The 22,602-nt window shown below is 45.8% G+C and overlaps 1 protein-coding gene across 1 annotated transcript in view; it reads left to right on the forward strand.

The window, feature by feature from the left end:
- Window positions 1–1,283: 1,283 nt before the first annotated feature.
- LOC117460795 (fucolectin-1-like) overlaps window positions 1,284–22,602 on the forward strand; it is a 28,129-nt gene continuing 6,810 nt past the window's right edge. Inside the window, exons 1-3 of the mRNA XM_034102372.1 lie at window positions 1,284–1,380; window positions 2,744–2,819; window positions 8,425–8,710. Of these exons, the coding sequence (XP_033958263.1) occupies window positions 2,756–2,819; window positions 8,425–8,710 (350 nt within the window). The 5' untranslated portion in view covers window positions 1,284–1,380; window positions 2,744–2,755. The remainder of the gene's footprint in view (window positions 1,381–2,743; window positions 2,820–8,424; window positions 8,711–22,602) is intronic.

A 22,602-nucleotide genomic window follows, 5' to 3' on the forward strand; every position in this document is an offset into this window, starting at 1 on the left:
CCAAGCTCCATTTAGAAAACACGCATTTTAAAAGGGTTTTTCGCCTGCCGTCTGTCTGCAGACTTGTCAAAGCCTTAATTCATGGTTTTTACTAACCGGTATCAGTATGTTGTTAATTCGGCATCATTTTGAAACGTGTATTACAATTAAATCACAGTAAAATATGTTCATCTGGTTGTATTTGTAGCCCCCTTGCCAGCGATTCTCTCTCTAGTTTAGCATACGCAGCCCGACTCAGCCTGGTTGTTCCTGCCCCTAGAACCACGATTTTATGGGGCCAGAAAACTGTGAATTAGGACCCGCTAGCCGGTACTAGGCCAAGTGGAAACGCAACCAAAAACGGGCCCCGCACGGCTCTGCACGCTTAAAGCGAGCTCCGCGCTGCACTGGAAACGCGCCATTACATCACCAGAAGTCCTAATTTAAGGGGTCATCAAAAAAAAAATGTTTTACTCACTATATCAACAGCCCCACCAAATATATTTTCCACCAGCCGCCACTGGGACACCATGTTTGTGCCTCACTGTACTCAGCATTGAGCCTCAGCTGTAGCCGCCGGTGTCCTTCAATAGCTCCACTAACTCAATTATTTCTCCCACCTTTCTTCTGCTCTTCCATTTGATTAGCAGCAGTGAGCACTAATCCCTCTTCATCCCGAGCAGCCGCACATCATCTCTGCTGCTTCGGTGTGTGAGGAATGTTTCTCTGAAAGGTCACGGTGCCATTGTCAGGGATCGAGCGGCTCCTCTGTGTTTGTACACCGATCCTTATCTCGTGCATGGATCTGATTGAGGGCGCAACATTAAATTGCCTTTGTTTGCACCTGTGTGCTGTGTCAGTGTTTGTGTCACTGTGATCTCATTCCAGGGTCACCGCCACTGTGTGTGTGCCTCAGTGTAAATAAATATATAAATATTTTGAATGCAGGACTTTAACTGTAACAGAGTTTTCCTACACTCTGCCACTTCTACTTTTACTAAGATCTGAGTACTTTTCCCACACAGCATCATATAAACATATATTTATCTTGCATTTGTAGCTATGAGACAATATATATATATCTATATAATATATATATATATATATGTCAATGTGATAAACTAAAACCTAGTTAAATGAAACTGTTGTTCATCAGTGTGTCGTTAGATAACTACTGGAACCTTGATCTAATGACAATAACTGGGTTCATGTGCCTGGGAGTATACTACATGGTATTCAGTGATTGGATGCTGATCATGATTATTGATTGACTTTGGGGGAAGATATCAGACAAATAGCTCAGCTTTAAGGGTTTTTATCTACAGACACTTCTTGAAGTTCTGAGATCAAGTAACTTTGACTCAGTTATTTTGTTGGGACAAAACCTCACCGGGAATCAGGGTAAGCATTTCAATTCTCATTCTTACTAGTTTATTTAAAAATCTTGTATGTTTCAAACATTTTGTATTAAGAAGTATTATTTTCAAACTGGACTACTGTAATGCACTTTTTAGTGACCACCCGAAAAAACGACTGACAGACTTCAGCTCAACCAAAACTCTGCAGCTCTGCGGATAACCAGAACTAAGAAGAGAGAACACATTAGTCCAGTTTTAGCTGCTCTTTACTGGCTTCCTGTTTACTTTAGGATTGATTTTAAGGTCAACCTCCTGACATATAAGGCCCTTAATGGGCAAGGACCTAGCTATATTGCTAACTCCCTTGTCAGCCACAAGCCGTCAAGAACACTGCGTTCCTCTGCTGCTGGTTTGTTAGAGGTTCCCAGAAACAGCCGCAAAAAGACGTTTGGTGATGCAGCTTTCGTTAATTATGCCCCAAAGCTATGGAACAAAATACCTAGAGACATCAGGGATACCTGCTCAGTGGAAGTCTTTGAAACAAATATTTTTAGGAAGCAAACTCCTGCTCTCTGCAGCACTTTCTCAATGCACTCTGATGCATTTTGACCTGTCACCTCATTGTGTGTTGCACTTTTTGATGTATGTTATACATAAATATGTGTCCCCGGTGTGTCAGGGATGTTTTGTATCTTACAGATAGGTTACGAAATATCATGTAATCTCAGAGAAGGAATATCCAATCAAAGTCAAGGATCTAGACAGATAGATAGAATCGGAGGGATGAAACCCTCTTTAACACATGCACATGCAGAGCACACAGCACACAGTGAAATGTGTTCTCTGCTTTTAACCCATCCTAGTACAAGGAGTCTAGTACTAGGAGCAGTGGGCAGCTATTGTACAGCGCCCGGGGAGCAATGGGGAAGGGGGGGTGTCCGGTGCCTTGTTCAAGGGCACCACAGCAGGGCAGGAGGTGAACTGGGACCTCTCCAAGTAGCAGTCCACACTCCATATTTAGGTCTGGTCGGGGACTTGAACCGGCGATCCTACGGCTCACAGTCCAAGCCCCTACTGACTGAGCCACTAACCCTATTTCACCATGCTCTTCCCCGTTGTTGATTATTTAAAATAGTATTATTCGTTCTTCTTCGTGAAAGGTCTTCATCATAAAGTATACATTCAAATTGTAACATTAATTTAATTAACAGTAGTATTAAATATGTGCAACTTTAACCTTTACTTCCCATTGGTCAAATACATAAGGGGCGGGATCATGGTCTTAATGTTGAAATCGAACTATTTCAATACACTTAGATCTGATTTTCATTTCTTAAATGATGGCTTTCAGAAATAACAAAGAAACATGTTTTATGTTAAATATATTCTATTAATGACTATCCTAGGTCTCATCCAGAATGATGAAACTCAGTGTTTTCCTTCTCATGATCCTCATGGAGACGTGCTCTGCCTCCACTTATCGTGAGTATGAATCGCTTATATATGACGTGTTCACTATAAAACATAACAGGGAAGTGAATGTAAGGCTGTCCATTAGCAAGAAAAGCAGGTTTATACAAAGTTTAATTATCTAGATCAGTGGTTCCCAAACTTTTTTGTCTCGTTTACCCCTTGAGCTGCTCTCCATTCTAGAAGAGCCCCCTTACTCATCTGTGATGATGCGCCTACAGTTTTTCTTTTCAAACCCTTTTCTAATCGTATTTAACCTGTTCTACACCGCCCCCCCCCGATACCTGCAACTTCTAATTGTGGGAAAAACGAAAACGTTCAGTAGAGACGTCCCATAGAACATTTTGCGAAACACAATAGCCAGCATGTGTAGTTCTGGGGGGGGGGTCGAGTTATTCCAGTTTTGGATAGTCTGGCGTGGTTTCGTTCCTTTTCAAACAGCTGTTTGACGCTCGGTGTAACCTTGGCGCACTGCCACTCCAACATCCAATACCAGAGCTTGAAGATTGCAGGGACAGTAGTCCTAAACTAAACTATAGCTGGGAGTTATTGGTAGTGTAGTGTCTTCTGCCATCCTAAACTCCGAAATATTTTTCGGATTTCATATCCCAAACACCATATCCATACGTGCATTGCGGCTAAACAATCCAATCAGCGAGCTTAAATCATAGCTGAGGATATTGGGTAAGCAGTTCAGTGGCTGTGTATCGCAATGATGCTCGAAATATCCCTTATAGGCCTACGTCTGTTTCCGGTTATTTTGATATTCAGTTCCTGACGGACGCCAACAAAGCCAGAGATTATGGAATTAAACAAATAAATAAAAACAAGGATAATTGTGTGTTATTGTTGAGTAAATAACAGTGTGTTATTTAGAAAATAATAACAAATTAGAAGGAAACAAATATTTTAAAAATACAGATTTCAGTATTCTGAGGCTCTGAGCCCCATTTATTTTCCTCACAGACGACAAAAAAAGTCCGACATTATACGATTTAAAATAAAAACAATAATCGTGGCTTAATATTGAGTAAAGAGATGTTTTTATCAACCCCACAGCTTCCGGTCTTCCAAGACCCGACCGGACACAAATATGTGTTGCAGGCATGAAACATACTACCAATAGAAATACATTGCTTTTAAAATCGTTCTGTGTGACACAAAACTCTTTTTCGAGCCTGAGACCTGAAAAACAGTCTCAGGGCTTAACAGGTTAAGCACTGAGCCAGGCCCGGACTGGCCATCGGGAGGACCGGGAGGTTTCCCGATGGCCTGGCCTGTTAAGTGGCCTGCTGGCCTGAGGAATTTCTTTTTTTAATGTATGTATTGTGAACGCAACGCTGCGCAAATGTGGGTCTGACTCTGCCTCACAGAGGGTGACTGGCTGTCTATGTGGCCTGCCGACATGGCCACTTTCATACAGATCATACACTAATGCCCTCGATTGGTCTCTGTGTGTCATTCAAGCTCGGGAGGGTGTGTATGTGTGGTGCGAGCGAGAGAGAGAAAGCATGCGCACCGGTTACGTGTATTGTTGTTGTTACCATCTGGTGCTAGCTAGCTGCGCTAACGGATATAATGAGCTGTCAACAAGGTGGGGGGAGAGTCCTCTGCTGTCAGACTGAGAGACTGATAACTACAGCTCAGGTGAGGGAAAGGACTCTCTCAGTGTTTAGATAGTTAACCTAGTCTAAGTTCTCTGTGGGTCTCAAACGGTTTGGTCACCATTTAAGTAAAAACATATTTCCATTTGAAGGGGGAGTGATTTGTAAAATATGCATGAATAATAAAAAATAAAATGTTAACTAGGTGAAAAAAGGTAAGATACACTTTATGAACTTGTTGAGAGCTAAAACTAGTCTTTGCTGCTGCCTCAAAGAGGAGCAGGGGGATAGGGGGGAGACGGGTGAGGCTGATTCAGGAGCCCAGACACACTCACAACTATAAATGAACCAAAAACAAATAAATAAACAAGTTTCAATGTTTTTTCATATTGGATTGGGGCCTATCATACCCTGTATCAAGATTGATGCAAAACAAGTGACATTTGACCTTTTTCGAGAGGTTTAGCAAATAAAACTCCACCTCTGAGGTGATTTGGGTGGAAATGGGCGTTTTTTCCGTTTCTCTGGAACCCATTGGTCGATTTTTGTGATTGACATCTCTTTTTAACCGTTAGAGCCAATAGAATTGAAGGAGGATTTCCACATAGACACACACGTTAACAAAAAAAAGTGGGGGCTTTGCGAATGCAGTTTTGCATGAGAGCGAACCTAGCTCACGCTTTGACATCTGAAAAAGGAAAAGCAGGTTTATTGCTTATGGATTATCAGAAATAATTTCAAAGGGACACAGACACATTGGATTAACCTATGGAATAACTTCAGCAACGTTGTTATCGTTTTAATGCCATTGAAGACCACTTTTGACCAGACAACGACCAAGGTGAGCCATGTTGCCGTTTTTAGTTATTTAGCGCCACATGTTTTGATATCTGTTCTTGTTAATAGCTTCACGAGTTCTTATCATGGAGTGATGATGTATGTACCGATTCTGTGTCATTTCACGATCCGAATCGATGGGTTGGCCGTGCAGCTACAATAAGTAATACGGGTGTTATGAGCAGGGCCGCCTTAATGCACGGGCTGACCTGGGCTGAAGCCCAGGGGACTACGGAGATCAGGGGCCTATCATGAGCCAATACAAAAGTTTAAAAAACAATTTAATTAAAATAAAAAGTTTTTTATTTCGGATGTTTTAAAAAAACATTTAAATAAACAAAGTCTTGGCTTTCAGAATATGAAACTTTTATTTCCAAAATCACACGATAAATACATTTTTGAAGCTTGTAAAGGGAAGATGAAGCTCTCACTCGCCACTCACTCCCCCTCCCTCCGGCTGACATTATGAATGTAAGGCGTATAGTAATCATAGATAACACGGCAGGGTCCGTTACAGTTTGTTTTCATCCGGTTTCAAGTAAACAAAGTCTTGGCTTTCAGAATATTAAACTTGTTTCGGCAAATTCAGATAATAAATAGAACGTTGAAGCTTGTAACGGCATAATTACAAGCGGAGAACGGAGTAACTTGTCGTCACAGCAGGCATAACAACAGCCTGTGTTTCTCGTGAGTGTTTTACCCGGGAAACAAACACAATTCACACAAACGCAATAATACACAAACACACACAAGTATACACACACACTCGCAAGCTTCCCCCAGACCAGTAATCCAAACGAAAATATCTTCCCTCCGTAGTATTTTGATCATTTGCTCCGCTAATCAATCAGATCGATGGATTCCAGAGATTTTTCTCAAACATGATGACTCCGTAACAGTCCGTGGGCACCACTTAACAGCCAATCCGAATGAGAATATGTTTCACATGTGACTTATTCAAATTGCGAGTGATTGAGTGACAGATGAAGGTTGTTTAGGAGAAAAAGTTTGAGAAGAAAAAGTTTGAGAGTGGCGCTCGGGAAAGGAAATTGTTGAGGGAAAAAGAGTTTCGAGACAAGCAGCTATTACAAAAAATGCTTACAGGTTATTTTAAACCTGTAGGCCAGGAAGAGGAGGAAGGACAGATGAGTTCTATACCGAGCGGCAGCGGTGCCGGCTGCGGGGCCTCGGAGCCAAGTAGGCCGTCTGGTTCTGATAGCGATGGAGTAGCGGGAGAGGAAAAACAGACAGGAGGGACATTATCTGTTGGAGGAGATGGAGAGGACGACGAGGACTTGCTACGTGGAGGGGAGCCAACGGCAACCGGACAAATACATGAGGGAGGCCCGATACGTCACTCATTTGGAGGAGAGGACCAGGCGCGCGTAGAGCAGAGTGGAGAAGTGCGATCACAGAGCCTGCCGAGGCTATACATGACTTTCATTTGTTGTTTAAATAGGGGGCCTATAAAGCCCCAGGGCCTGATGGCAGGTTAAGGTGGGCCTGGTTATGAGTGAGTTTCTGTGCAACACGCCGTTAGCATTTTTCGCTCGTGGCTAATTCATAGGCTCAGCGCTAGCTTTGTGGATCTTTAAAAAAAGAAAAAAAGATCAGTTAGCTGAGTTTCTTCCCGTTACATGGATATAAAACATTCATAGTTTATTGAATATTAAGATGGCCTCAGACCAGAGACGTGCACACATAGACTCTAGGTAGTGCTTGAGCACCTGCCCGTTTTGCCCTCTAGACAGCAATGTGCCCTTTTGAAAGTTCGTATTAGAAGCTTTTAATCCAGAATTGATCTTTGTTACCATGAGCCACATACAGTACACTGTAAAAAAAAAAAAAAAAACTGTAAAAAACATACAACAATGCCCCAAATGCGCGTTGTAATTTTGTCAGACATCCCCACACGTGCACCGCTGCACTCCCGTACGTGCCCTGGCTGCAGCCCCTCCCTTCCCTGCTCTCAACGTGAACGCGCAGCGCGCAGAGCTGACAGGACACCCAGTACAGGGTGTGTCAGAGAGGAAAGGGAGACATCCCTCAAATAAAAATGCATACATGGACAGGGGGAAGACCAAGATCCAGGCGACGCCCCTGACCCTGAGTACGTTTGGAACTGTGTGTTTTACTCCACTTTGTTGTAAATAAAACTGCAGCAGCTTGACCACAGAGCGTGAACGTTGTGATGATTTTGCGCAGTTCTCCAGTGTGTGCGCGGGGCACAGAATGTGCACAGGGGAGTCTCCCACTGCAGCCAGTTGGCGGAGTTTTGGCACAATTCTGTTTTTCATACCGACGTTAACCCTGTCTGTACACACGGCGACCAACTCTATTGTCCGGTGATCTAAGCCTCTGCCTCCTGTAAAGCTTCACAGGTCCGTCGGTTATGTCATGCGCGGCTCGGCCAGAACCCAGTTCAGTCAGTCACAAGTCCGAAGAGTTTTTGCAGGGAGCGAAACGGCAACGTAGCTGCTTAATGTCTTTTTTTTTTTTAGATGTCCCGTAGTTTACTCCATTGACTGTTGACAAGGAACACGTGTAGATGAAATATGTGTTTTGTTTAGATGTTTTGTGATACAAGTGACGTTACGCAATTCAGATGTGTGCCGCGCATGCGTACCTGCGTAGCGCGTACAAGTTATGTGCACCCCTGTATATATACTGTATGTTTTGCTGCTCCAATAACTAGTTATTGTTATTGTGGTAATACTGTTTGAATGTAAATGTGAACACATCGCCATGTAAGAAATCCCAGCAAAGCAACACAAACAAATACAGAAAACACATTAAATCTCCAATTCATCAGCACATGTTCAGCGTTTGGAAATAAAACACTGCATAGACATAAAAACACCGATAAACATCTTTATCAAGTTGGCAGCATGTGCACGCTGAGGCAACATGCTGCAAATTCAGAAAGCGTAACCCAACTCACAAGGGAATAGTTTTTAATGATCACCGTTCACAGTTTTAATATCAAGTCATAATTTACTTTCTGAGAAACGTGCAGCATTTCTCGCGTTTGTAATTTGTGTTTTTTCTATTTTCTGTTTTCTTTAGTTGTTGTGCGTTGAATATTCAGGACCAGTTATCTGTTGGAAAACTAATGTAGCTTAAACCATTTTCCAATGTGTTTATTATAATGGTATATTCAACTGTTTCTTTTCTAGAAAACGTGGCTTTGCGTGGAAAAGCGACCCAGTCACACCGTTTCTTTTTCGCATTTGGATCTGCCAGCAACGCTATTGATGGAAACCGTGACAATATGTTTTTTTCTGGATCGTGCACCCACACTGATGCAGAAAGCAACCCCTGGTGGAGAGTGGACCTGCTGGAGCCCTACGTCGTCACCTCCGTCATCATCTCCAACAGAGGAGACTGCTGTTTTCAAAGCCTTTTGGGGGCACAGGTCCACATCGGCAACTCTTTAGTCAACAATGGTGCAACAAATCCAGTGTAAGACATTTCCTGCACACATTTTATTCATTTGTTTTGTGTAACTTTCTGAGCATTTTGTTTATTTTCTCCTCTCCCCTGTTAATTGCTCACCACCAGTAGACATAGGTGTATGAAGATGCTTTACTTGAGTACAAGTACAGATACCCTAGTTTCAAAATATTTCATTACAAGGAAAAGTCCTGCATTCAAAATGTTTAAGTAAAAGTACAACAGTATTATCAGCAAAATGTACTTAAATGTACATATGTATGTGACATTTCTAGATATATTAATGCATTAAGAAGCATTTTACAAGTTTAATTGTATTTATATGATTTGACTGTTTTGTGACTTAAAGAGTTGGTCCCCTCGTTTAATTGTTTGAGATACATTTAGCTAATAGTAGCTAAAGCTGTTTAATGAATGTACTGGAATAAAATTACATTATTTCCGTATTTAAATGTCGAGGGATAGGAGTAGAAAGTTGAATTAAATGGAAACACTAAAGTTAAGTACAAGTACCTCAACATTGTAAATGTACTACCCACCTCTGCCAGTAGATTCTCATAGAAACTATTCCTAAATGTTTCAACAATGTAATTTTACTTATTTGTATTGCTTATCAAAAATATAGGCAATGCTGAAGTGCGTTAAACTTGCATAGTCTTTAATATCTCGCAGTGGGTGCCCCACTGATTGCAAAAAGGAGTCAGATTGTATAGAAGTCTATGATGAAATTACCAGTTCTATTTTGTCCCTACTGACCGCCAGAGGCGGTGCTTTTAGCACTGGATATGTCCATCGCACGCATGCGCAGTTCGAGTACCTAATAACAACAAAGTCACCTGTGACCCACGTGACTACGGCTACATAGGCCGGCGTCACTAGTTGATCGGTTCCCTTTTTATCTTCTCGCTTCGCGAGAGTACCGCGGCTACATTCTTGTAGCCTACAGCGTTCGGGTTTGAACGTTTGATCTGAGGGATTTCTCTGCAAGCAGCTGGCCGCTTGCAGCTTCACGACTGACAGTCGGAGCTACGGTTTGTTAACGCGTCCTCCAGGAGCTGTGACCGGCTGTGCAGAGCCTCGACGGCAGTGGCGGCGCCAGGGTATGGCTGGGGTAGGCTACAGCCATACCAATAAATGGCTTTTCCCTACCTTAGCCCGACCATGACAAATTATGTTAAAGTAAGCATGTTGTAAACACGGATTGCGAAAATCTACCGGTCATGTCCACAACACACAAACTGATCCTGAAGTGCACATTACTGACGCAATATGGTTGAGACCATTGGGTTTATGCTAGAGGGGTGTAAGGAATAGTCTAAGTAGTGGGGGAGTTTTATACACTAAAAGGTGTGGAAATCAGCGCGGCCGCGGTCAGATCAAAATGCCTCCGAATGCAATTTGAATAGACCTACAGCCAATCAGAGCCACGAAACGTTGGGTCTGCTGCATCCTGCATTACTGATACGTCGATACGTCACGTTCACAGTGAAAAGTCCCCAAACTCTCGCCGAGTAAATTGCAGACAGACAGCAGAACTTCTAGGATTAATTGTATATTTCGGATGGATAGATTTGTTCTTAAATGCCCTCGCATTGAGGTACAACAAGTCGAACAGGCGCTTTAATGCCACCCTACAAGGATGCCTTTACAGATTTACAGACTCATATGCATCTCCCTGACTCTGCCCTTTGCTGGCTGCGAACGCAGCTTTTCCTGTCTCCGTCGCATCAATAATTATCTAAGAAACAGCAGTGGTGATGCACGGAACAGCAACCTGGGCCTGCTGGCTATCAATAAGCAGAGGAGTAAGGCACTGGTTACCAATACGTTACCGGGAGCGAAGCACTGCCTTCACCAGCTGAGTTAATAATGAAGCTTAACAGTACACACAATACGTTAGCCAAGCAGCTGCTGCTAACAATCAAGCGAGATCAAGGCAAACACAAATGTTTAAGACCAGATAACTAGCTTCTAAAGAAGAGAACAGCACAGAGCCGTAGTTACAGCAGTAACCATGGCCAGTGCTTACACGGCATAGAACCGTAGTTACAGTAGTAACAACAAAAATACTCTGGCGCCACCACTGCTCGACGGACAGGTTTGTGTCAACTTGTTGCTGGTGATGGCTGTGTCCCCGCACCCTCTCCCAGCTAAGTTGTCCTGATTGCTGTCTTATATATTGTTTGGCTTAGACTTTCTGGTGACGATAGTGTTCCCGCTTCCTCTCCCATAATGTTGCCCTTATTATGCTATTTTGAAAGTTCTGCTTGTGACATTGTGCCCGAGCTATCATTAGCATTTGAGTCCCAGCTTTAGCTGCGTCTCTCATTCAATTTAGTATGGAAAGCCCAGTGTGCCATATATTGCCCTTGTTTGCCCATAGTTGCTACTGTAACTACGGTCCTAGGCCATGTAAGCACTGACCATGGTTACTACTGTGACCATGGCCTACGGTTTTATGTGGGCTGTTCTATTCCATAGAAGCTAATTATCTCGTCTTAACATTGGGTTTTTACTTGGTTGCTTGATTGTACTGTTAAGCTTCATTATTTAACTCAGCCGGTGAGGGCAGTGCTCTCGCTCCCGCTCCTGGTAACATATGGTTTTGATTGCATTAGCGCTATATCGTGGTATTTACTGCTCCTAGTACTAGACTCTAGTCTACTACTACTGTACTATGATGATATGCAGAGAACAATCTTCACTGTGTGCTGTGTGCTCTGAATGTGTGGCCATTAAAGAGGATTTCATCCACCCAATATTATATTATCTAGGGTGCAGCCGTTGGCTGACACTTTTAGGCACCAGCCACAGTTACTACTGTAACTACGGTTCTAAGCTGTGTAAGTACTGGCCAGAGTTACTACTGTAACTACGGTTCTAAGCCGTGTAAACTACTGGCCATAGTTACTACTGTAACTACGGGCCTAAGCCGTGTAAATACTGGCCATAGTTACTACTATGCGTCTTTGAGCACCTGGAAAAGCGCTTCGAAATGCAATGTATTATTATTATTATTACTGTAACTACGGTTCTATGCCGTGTAAGCACTGGCCATGGTTACTGCTGTAACTACGGCTCTGTGCTGTTCTCTTCTTTAGAAGCTAGTTATCTGGTCTTAAACATTTGTGTTTGCCTTGATCTCGCTTGATTGTTAGCAGCAGCCGCTTGGCTAACGTATTGTGTGTACTGTTAAGCTTCATTATTAACTCAGCTGGTGAAGGCAGTGCTCTCGCTCCCGGTAACGTATTGTTTTGATTGTTAGCAGCAGCCGCTTGGCTAACATCTTGCATGTTTTGTTAAAGCTTCTTTATTTAAACTCAGCTGGTGAAGGCAGTGCTCTCGCTCCCGGTAACGTATTGTTTTGATTGTTAGCAGCAGCCGCTTGGCTAACATCTTGCATGTTTTGTTAAAGCTTCTTTATTTAAACTCAGCTGGTGAAGGCAGTGCTCTCGCTCCCGGTAACGTATTGTTTTGATTGTTAGCAGCAGCCGCTTGGCTAACATCTTGCATGTTTTGTTAAAGCTTCTTTATTTAAACTCAGCTGGTGAAGGCAGTGCTCTCGCTCCCGGTAACGTATTGTTTTGATTGTTAGCAGCAGCCGCTTGGCTAACATCTTGCATGTTTTGTTAAAGCTTCTTTATTTAAACTCAGCTGGTGAAGGCAGTGTTCTCGCTCCCGCTCCCTGCAACGTATTGCTCTGATTGTTAGCTGCGGCCGCTTGGCTAACATCTGGCGTGTTCTGTTGAACTTCGTTGTTTAAATCATCCAGTGAAGGCAGTGTGTTTCGCCCCCGCTCCTGGTGGACGTGCTGCTTGATTCTTAGCAGCCGCCGCCTGGCTAAGCTGCCCCGTTAAGCTTCTTTATTTAATCCAGCTAGGTGAAGGCAGTGCTCTCGCTCCCGCTCCCGCTCCCTCTGCCGGTAACATGGGTGTAGTTACATCCCTCTCTGTGTTCGGCGAGTAGGAGCATCGCTCTACTCTTTGCGTTCAGCAGGTAGCCGGTGAAGGCTGTGTTCTCGTACCCGCTCCCGGGTACGCTGCACCTGGCATTCGTTATGAACTCAACCAGTGAAGGCAGTGTTCTCGCCCCCGCTCCTGGTAAACGTGTTGCTTGATTCTAGCAGCAGCCGCCCGGCTAAGCTATCCTGTTAAACGTCTTTATTTAATCCAGGTGAAGGCAGTGCTGTCGCTCCCGCTCCCTCTGCCGGTAACATGGGTGTGGTTACATCCCTCTTTGTTTTCGGCGAGTAGGAGCATTGCTCTACTCTTTCCGTTCAGCAGGTAGCTGGGGAAGGCTGTGTTCTCGCGCCCACTCGCTGCATCTGGCTACCTATAGACTGGCTCATTCATGTAGCGCCTGTATGGGGGCGCTCAGAGTGGCTAGAGTCGCAGAGGTGGCACCTCTCCTCGTCACAACTTCCTCCAGCTCAGTCTGACCGTTCCCGGCGACTTGATGGAGGGATGGCTATGGGTTCACCCCCCAGGTATAGGGCTAGAAACAGGCTGTCCTCTAAGGTGGGTCGGTTAGCTGCCGTCATGGAGCAGACGAAGTCGCTCCTGTTGGCCCTTCAGCCAGGGGCCGGTGCGGGGGCTACTAGCTTGCCGCCTGGCCCTCCTTCGGTTGCCACACCTCTACTTGAGGATGCCATGTCGCTAGTGGCTCCGGACAAACCTCTTCTATGAAGGGGGGGGGGGCGGGGCCCCGCTCACCCCCAAGGAGGCTTCCCACTCCTCTGCTCAGAGCTCTCTGCAGGGCACAGAGGACGCCTTCATGGCGGCCATTATTTGTGTGGCCCTGGTACGCTTGCAGCTTCAGGTTCCGCAGGCCGACTCGGCTCAGGCTAGTGCCTTTTTCAGGCATAACCCTGCCCCTTTTCACTCCCACTGTTCCTCCTTCAGAGGAGTACCTGAGGGAGCTCCATGCAGGCTGGAGAGACACCAGGGCCCTCTCCCACTCTGCTGCCAGGCAGGATCCGGCGAGGGTGGGGCTGGGTCGCTTGCCATCCATTGAGCCTGCCATCGCCTCCCAGATTCCGGCTCCTGATGCCAGGTGTCCTCGGCCTCAGTGCAGGGTCACAAACGAGCTGCTCTGTAGGGCCTACGACACAGCGGCACGGGAACTCCCTCTCCCATCTGATACTGGCTTTCTCTACCTCTCTGCAGCAGGCTCCGGCTGAGCCTTCTTTGCTGGGCCTCAGTGATGCATCACTGTAAGCCTTTGCCCTAATGTCTAGGGAATGGGGACGAGTTATGTCCTTATTGGTGCAGACTCGTCGCCAGGTTTGGCCCACTCAGTCACCACTGTCGGAGACATTTCCTCCGTAGTGAGCCAGTTGAGCCAGGGGAGCTGTTTGGGGCAGCTGCCCTGTAGGCACTGGAGCGTGCTGCCTAAGCTAGGCATACCAGGTAGCAGCAGCTCTCGGGTCTTTATAGGCCTGTGCCCACTCCCAGCAGGCCCAGGGGCCCCTCTAGCAGCCACTCTCAGCCACCAGCTTACAGTGGTGGTCTGCACAGGTCCCAGCGCCCCACTCATCCACCTCGCAGGGGCTTTCGTGCCGCCGGCCTTCTAGGCGGCCTCGTGCCTCAGAGCCTTACCGGCGCCCCCCAGGGGTCTCCGGAGGCTTGGGGGTTAGGCCCCGAGACTCTCAGGGACGGTCGTCGGCTGCTTTCCCAGCAGCAGCTCAGTTACTGGGCTGTCTGTACTTCCGGCCCTTGGGTGGTTTTTACCTTATCCGGCCCCTAGCCTTCGGCCGGGCCAAAATGACAGTCGTCAGCGATACGGCAGAGGCCCTAGCTCTGGCCCAAGAGTTGTCCGTCCTTCTGTCCAAGGACGCAATCAAGCCAGTAGACCCTCTGCTTAGCCCAGGGGGTTCTACTCGGCGTACTTTCTCGTGAGCAAGAAAGTCGGCGGATTTCGCCTGATCTTGGACCTCAGAGGAATCAACAGATTCCTGAAGGTGCTGCCACTCTATATGCTGACCACAGCACATGCACAGCCGTGGACTTGAGGGATGCCTACTTCCATGTGGGCCGGGCAACATGGTGCCTTATATTCAGTTCCTTCGGCCCTTGGGCAGGCTGCCTCGGCCATTGGGCCCGCTGGCGTTGCGCCCCATGCAGATGTGGCTGAACAGCCTTCACTTGGATGCCAAGTGGCACAGGCGCAGGGAAGTCAGGGTGTTGCGGCGTTGTCTCCACTCTCGGTCACACTGGAAGGGCAGGGCCTATCTCCTGATGGGCGTGCCCATGGGCACCATCCCATCCCGCCAGGAGACCGTCACCATAGGTGCAGGTCTCTCAGGGTGGGGTGCAGTACGGCAGGGCCGGACCGTTCAGGGTCAGTGGTCTGCCCAGGAGGGTGCACGCCATGCCAACGTGCTAGAGCTTCGGGCTGTGCAGCTTGCACTCACTCACTTTCTACCCCTACTGGGGGGCAAGAATGCGCATGTTCCTTGGGACAGCATGTATGCTGTTGCCCAGACAGCAGTCCCTTCTAGACAGTGGGCGTTCTCACTCCACTCTGAATTTATGTGGCTGCTATTTCTGCCCGACATATTCGGGTCGACTGCGCCACGGCGGGGTGCCACAGGTCGGTGATCCTCTTCCTGAGAGGGGCTTTAGGCAGCATCCCCCTAGCACCCCGAGGGCTCCGGCTTGGGACCTGCCCCTGCTGCCGGATGCCCTATCATCTCCTCCCTTTGAGCCCCTGGCCCAGGTGGAGCTTAAGTGGCTGTCCTTAAAGGCAGCATTTCTGCTTTCCATGACCTCAGGGAAACGAGTTGGAGAGCTACATGACCTCTCCGTGAGCGATACATGCCTGAGGTGGAATTCCGATGGCTCGGGTGTTGCCCTCTGGCCGAACGTGGCGTTCCTGCCAAGGTGCTTCCACTAGCCCACTCCAATCGGCTTATCCAGCTGGTGCGCTTTATCGTCCCACAGGAGAACGGCATGCCTGAGTTGCTGTGCCCTGTGCGTGCTCAAGAGGCGTATATTGGTGCTACGGCCCATATACGACAGTCAGAGCAGCTCTTCATTTGCCATGACGGCACGAGAAGGGGCTGTCCCACTGGGTTGTGGATACAATCTCACATGCCTATGGGGCCAGTGGCCGCCCCCCGCCATCGGGGTTGAGATTTCACTCTACAAGGAGAATTTCAACGTCTTGGGTTGCCCTGAGAGCGGTGTCCCTGGAGACCATCTGCGCTGCGGCATCGTGGGCATCGTCTGGCACATTCTCCAGGTTCTACCGGGTCAATGTTGCCACTCCCCATTCTTTGGGCGTGGTCCTGTTGCCGAGCTCCGCTGCTTCCAGCTAGGTAAGCAAGTGTTCGGATTCTTCATGACATGGTTGGTATAGTCATCCAGTGCTAAAAGTACCGCCTCTGGCGGTCAGTAGGGACGAAATAGAACAATAGTTACGGCTGTAACTACGGTTCTATGAGTCCCTGATGACCGCCAGAGTTTCCGGTCACTCAGAATTATTGTGTGCTCGCGAGAAGATTCTGGGAACCGATCCACTAGTGACGCCGGCCTATGTAGCCGTAGTCACGTGGGTCACAGGTGACTTTGTTGTTATTGGGTACTCGAACTGCGCATGTGTGCAATGGACATATCCAGTGCTAAAAGCACCGCCTCTGGCGGTCATCCGGGACTCATAGAACCGTAGTTACAGCCGTAACTATCGTTACCTGTTATCTAACTGTTGAAGCCTTAGACCAAAAGACCTCTTTGACCAAAAGAGCCATTTTTCCCCCTTTTCCAAAACATTTTTTGTCTGGAGCGGCAAAACACATTTGATAACTTATAAAGTTCTATATATTGTTACATCACAGATAAAAACTACAGTTTTTTTGCATTTATTATTTGTTACATTATAAAACTGTTAACCTCTAATAATAAACAAAGAACTCTTATAAGGAGAATAAAAAAAATACAGGCCTACTTTAAAATAAATCACCACAGCACTTGAGGAGTCCTCTGCACATTTGAAAGAAAATAAATACAATTAAAATTGACCCACTTTGAAATAATTGAAAGATATAGCTGCACCCTAAAAAGAGTTTACTGATTGAATTATGACTGAAGATCGTCAGCTGTCTTCCTCTTCCGTTGTTTTCCTCGATACGTAAAGGCTGCTGAACCTTTATCAAACATACCGGTAAGCCAGCATCATTTGTTGTGAAAGCAGATAACTCTGTCCACACAGAATTAAATCCTCTGTGTTCCTCCAATAATTTTATTTTCGTTCGACGTATCCATAGTTCAGAAAAGGCGCTGGCGGGACCGTAGCAGGATACAGCAGGACGCATATTTTAGTTGACCTAATTAAAACCGTTTTGTTTTTTATTTATGTTACATTACATTGCATTTAGCTGACGCTTTTATCCAAAGCGACTTACAATAAGTGCGTTCGACCAACAAGATACAAACTTGAAGAAAACAGAATCATAAGTACATCAGGTTTCATAGAGCTAAAACATTTCAATTGCTACTCAACTGGCTTTAGATAAGCCAGTCCTTTGTTAGTATATAAGTGTTTTGTTAATAGTTCTATACCTCAAAGTGGAGTCGAAAGAGATGAGTTTTCAGTCTGCGCCGGAAGATGTGCAAGCTTTCTGCTGTCCTGATGTCAATGGGGAGCTCATTCCACCATTTTGGAGCCAGGATAGCAAACCGACGTGTTCTTGCTGATGGGAACTTGGGTCCCCCTCGCAGCGAGGGTGCAGCGAGCTGTTGGGGCTGATGCAGAGTGGAGTGCACGTGCTGGGGTGTACAGTTTAACCATGTCCTGGATGTAGGAAGGGCCAGATCCATTCGCAGCATGGTATGCAAGTACCATTGTCTTGAAGTGGATTCTAGCAGTTACCGGAAGCCAGTGAAGGGAGCGGAGGAGCGGCGTGGTGTGGGAAAATGTAGGAAGGTTGAAGACCAGACGAGCCGCTGCATTCTGGATGAGCTGCAGAGGTCGGATGGCACATGCAGGGAGACCAGCCAGGAGGGAGTTGCAGTAGTCTAGCCATGAGATGACGAGAGCCTGGGCCAGAACCTGCGTCGCTTTCCGGGTCAGCTGGGGACGCATCCTCCTGATGTTGTAAAGAGTGTATCTGCAGCAGCGGGTTGTAGCAGCGATGTTTGCAGTGAAGGACAGGTTGTTATCTAGGGTCACACCCAGATTCCTTGCAGTCTGAGTCGGGGAAACAATAGCGGTGCCGATGTTGATTGTCAGGTCAAGAGTGGGACAATCTTTTCCCGGAAGGAAAAGCAGTTCAGTCTTGTCAAGGTTGAGCTTGAGGTGGTGAGCAGACAACCACTGAGATATGTCAGCTAGACAAGCAGAGATGCGGGCGACGACCTGGGTTTCTGAGCGGGGAAAGGACAGAATAAATTGGGTGTCGTCAGCGTAGCAGTGGTATGAAAAACCATGCAGGCTAATGACAGTTCCGAGCGAGTTTGTGTACAGGGAGAAGAGGAGGGGACCAGGAACAGAGCCCTGAGAGACCCATGTAGTTAATTGACAAGGGTCGGACTCGGACCCTCTCCAAGTTACCCTGTAGGTACGGTCTTTGAGGTATGAGGTGAGGAGGGAAAGTGTAGAGCCTGAAACTCCAAGTTCTTGGAGAGTGCGAAGGAGGGTCTGATGATTCACCGTGTCGAATGCAGCAGACAGGTCCAAAAGGATGATGACAGAGGAGAAGGAGGCTGCTTTAGCAGTGTGCAGTTCCTCAGAGACAGCAAGGAGGGCAGTTTGTTGAGTGACCTGCCTTGTAACCAGACTGGTGCGGATCCAGACAACACACTCTCACTCCATAATCGTCCAGGAGAGACGCTTGGTCAGAGTAATTGTACACCCGGAAGTAAGTATTCCCCTTACTGTCGATTGATTTTACAATGATATCTGCACTACTCATCGACTAAATAACACCAGATTATCCTTGTTAATTACACAACATTGATTGGTTTAAATTGTGTGCAATGCTTTTGTATTTTTCCCCTTCGATTCGGAGAAACAAATATTTTTTCGGAGTAAAGGATGGCAGCTACACTACCCAAAATCCCCAGTGGTGAGTAAAGGTGAGTCAGAAAAAGAAGAAGAGCAAATATCATCAACCTTTTTTTCAAAGTGGTTAACAAAGTCGCTTGACAGAAGGGAGGAGGGGGAAGGGGCTTTGGGGGGGTCCAAGAGGGTGGAGAAGATGGAAAATAGTTTTTTGGGATTGGAATATTGGATCTTATCTTGAAAGAAAGTGCTTTTTGCCTCCGAGATCGAAGCAGAGAAAGAGGAGAGCCTGATAGGTTAGGAGGTCGTCATGGTGTTTGGATTTCCACCGTTTACGCTCTGCTGCCCGAAGGATGGTTCTATTAGCACGCAGTGCTTCATTTAGCCAGGGAGCAGGAGGGGACTGACGAGCCTGCCGAAATGTGAGAGGACAGAGAGAGTAGAGAGGAGAGTTTCTGCGGCAGAGTTGACAGGTGCAGAATTAGAAGAGATTAGTTTGGAAAGGGGTAGAGAGAATGAAATGAAGAAGTGATCAGATGTGTGAAGCGGGTATACAGAGAGGTTAGAAGTAGAGCAGTTCCTTGAGAATATGAGATCAAGGACATTGCCAGCGTTATGAGTTGGTGGGGATGGAGACAGTGAGAAAGCAAAGGCGGTTAAAACAGATGTTAGTTCAGAAGTCTTCCCTGTCTGGAGGTTGAAGTCTCCGAGAAGTACAGCGGGAAGGCCAGTTTCAGGGATCAAATCAAATCAAGTTTTATTTATAGAGCACATTTATAAACAATTTTTGGTCGAGCCAAAGTGCTGTACATATAATAAAAATAGCCTACAATAGAGACACTTCACAACAAATACAACAGCACAGATTGTTCAGAATATCAGTATGAGAAAAACGACACCCTCTATCCTTAGACCCTCTATCCTTAGACCCTCACATCGTACAAGGAAAAACTTCCAGAGAAAACCCACAGTTCAAGGGGAAAAAATGGGAGAAACCTCAGGGAGAGCAACAGAGGAGAGATCCCTCTCTCAGGACAGACAGACGTGCAATAGATGCCGTGTGTAAATCTAAGAGATAATACATTTTACAGCATATTGACCGAATGTTAGGAAATGCATGTGTCTGTAATAAGAAGATGAATCCACGAGGATGTCAGCTACAATCCTGTGGAATCCATCAGGGAAGCAGCATGACGAGACCCAAGGCAGAACCGCAGAGACGGGTTCAGCCATGACCCGAAGTCCACAACTTAATCCAGAACTCAGGATAGAGGATCCAAGACAAAGGACTACAGCAAGAGGATCAGCCTCGACTCCGGATCCCGGCGTAGATATAGATACAAAACAATAAAAAAAATGTGGCTGGGTTAATTGGAACAAGAGAATACACAGACACAGACAGAGAGGGAAAAGGTCATTGGATAAAAGTTATTCTTGATAACCCTCTAGAAAGATCTCATGAACTTCCCCACTCAATCTATCAAGACCCGAGCAGTTCCATTAGATATAGGATAAGAAACAGAGATAGGGAGCACAACAACCTATCTCTTCGTCAGATGCACTCCCCCGCTTATCTAAGCGACTATGTACCCCGTTACCCTCTACAAGGCCATAGACCAGCAGAGGGAACATGGGGGGTGTGTAAGGGTAAGGATTTTTAAGAATAAACTGCAAGGGTCTAAAGGGAAAAAAGATGAGGTACTATATTTTAAGTAATCCTATCTACTATTCCTATATTTGAATAATGTATAAACTATTTTAAAAATACTTTATGAAATCCTATGTTATAAATATTAAAATAAAGAACTAAATGAATAAATAAATAACTAAATACATGAATAAATAGATAATTAAACAAAATCCAAAGAGAAAAAGTGAGTTATAAGTGTTGATTTAAAAACCCCCAGGGTCTGGGCCGACCTCACATGGAGGGGCAAAGTATTCCAGAGCCTAGGGCCAGCTGCTGCAAAAGCTCGATACCCTCGGGTTTTAAGCCTGGTCTTAGGCACTATCAACAGCAGCTGATCAGCCGACCTTAAGGCTCTGCCTGGGGTGTAGCGATGGAGGAGTTCGGCTATATAGGCAGGAGCCAACCCATTTAGGGCTTTAAAAACAAATAAAAAGAGTTTAAAATCTATTCTGAACCGAACTAGAAGCCAGTGCAATAAAGCCAGAATTGGGGTGATATTGTCGCGCTTTTTATGGCCAATAAGAAGTCGTGCAGCTGCATTCTGCGTTAATAACCCTTTCTAGGTCTTTAACAGATAAAAATGACTTGGTCTTTGTCAATAGTCGTATTTTGAAAAAGCAGGTCTTGACTACAGTGCTAACCTGCTTATCAAATGTAAAGGCGCTGTTAAAGGTCACTCCAAGGTTCATAACAGAGGGGAAGATATTTTTATTGAGGGAGCCCAGAATATCAACCAGGGAGACTGTTGGTTGGGGTCCAAAAAAGATGACCTCGGTCTTACTCTCATTGAGGTTGAGGAAGTGTTGGCTTACCCAGGATTTAATCTATATTAAGCAGTCCTTCCACTGCTGTAATGAGTTGGCATTTTGATTGAGAGGCAGATAGATCTGTACATCATCAGCGTAACAATGGAAGGGGATATTATATTTTTAAGAATTGAACCTACAATAGAAAAAGGATGGGGCCCAGAATCGAGCCTTGGGGAACCCCACAGGTAAGACGGGTTTTGGCAGAGGAGAAAACACCTTACTGCACTGAGAATCTACAGTCCGTCAAATAAGACCTGAACCATGCAAGGTCAGAGCCTGTAATGCCTGCGGACTGTTCAAGCCGTGACAACAGGATACTATGATCCACAGTGTCAAAGGCAGCAGTTAAATCTAACAGCACCATGACAGCTGGGCTGCCTGAATCGGCGGCTAAGAGCAGATCATTAAAAACTCTTAAAAGGGCTGTTTCAGTACTATGCATAGGTTTAAAGCCAGACTGAAATACCATGCATGGTTAAAAATGATTGCAACTGGGCGTAGACTACTCGCTCCAGGGCTTTAGATAAAAAGGGTAGCTGGGAGATGGGCCTGATATTTGCGATAATGGAGGGATCGAGAGTTTTCTTTTTAAGTAGTGGCTTAACCACGGCATGTTTGAAAGCAGCTGGGACACATCCTGAGCTTAGAGAGGTGTTGCACTTGCTCCAACTAATTCAAAAACATCTCTAAGGAAGCGAGAGGGAATGCTGTCTAAGGTACAGTTTGTCGGCCGCAGGTGCTTGACTACTTCCGAGAGAGAAGAGAGGGATACAGGCTCAAAATGGTCGAGGACAGCAGGGCACAGAAAGGGAGCAGGATCTGGGGTAGCACTAGTATAGGCTAGCCTTAGAGCAGATACTTTTTCAATAAAAAAATGTAAGAAATGTATCGCAGAGTGTAGTTGATGGCACAATTGGAGAAGCATCACAAGGATTAATGATTGAATTAAGGACATTAAAAAGAACTTGAGGTTTATGGCTATTTTTGGAGATTAACAGAGAAATATACTCTGTTTTGGCTGCTTTGACTGCCGTCTGATAATCGGAAAGGCAAGCACGAAGAATTTCAAAGGAGACATGACGTTTATCCTTTTTCCATTTTCTCTCTGCACGCCTACAAGCGCGTCTAAAAGCGTGAGTACAATCATTGAGCCAAGGCTCTGAAAGAACTTTGTTGCGTCTAAGCATAAAAGGAGCAACGAAATCCAGTATTAGTGTGCATGTTGAATTAAACAAAGAGATAAGCTCATCCGCACTAAAAGCACAGTTCACCTCTAATGTACAAATCGGATAAGTATTAAAAGCATCTGAAAACTGTAAGGCAGTCAAGGGGTTAATTGAACGCAGACAACGCGCAGAAGCACGTGATTCGACTCCTACAGAAGGGATCGAGGTTGTAAACAG

This window comes from Pseudochaenichthys georgianus, chromosome 16 (genome assembly GCF_902827115.2).
Source record: "Pseudochaenichthys georgianus chromosome 16, fPseGeo1.2, whole genome shotgun sequence".
NCBI classification, from domain to species: Eukaryota; Metazoa; Chordata; class Actinopteri; order Perciformes; family Channichthyidae; genus Pseudochaenichthys; species Pseudochaenichthys georgianus.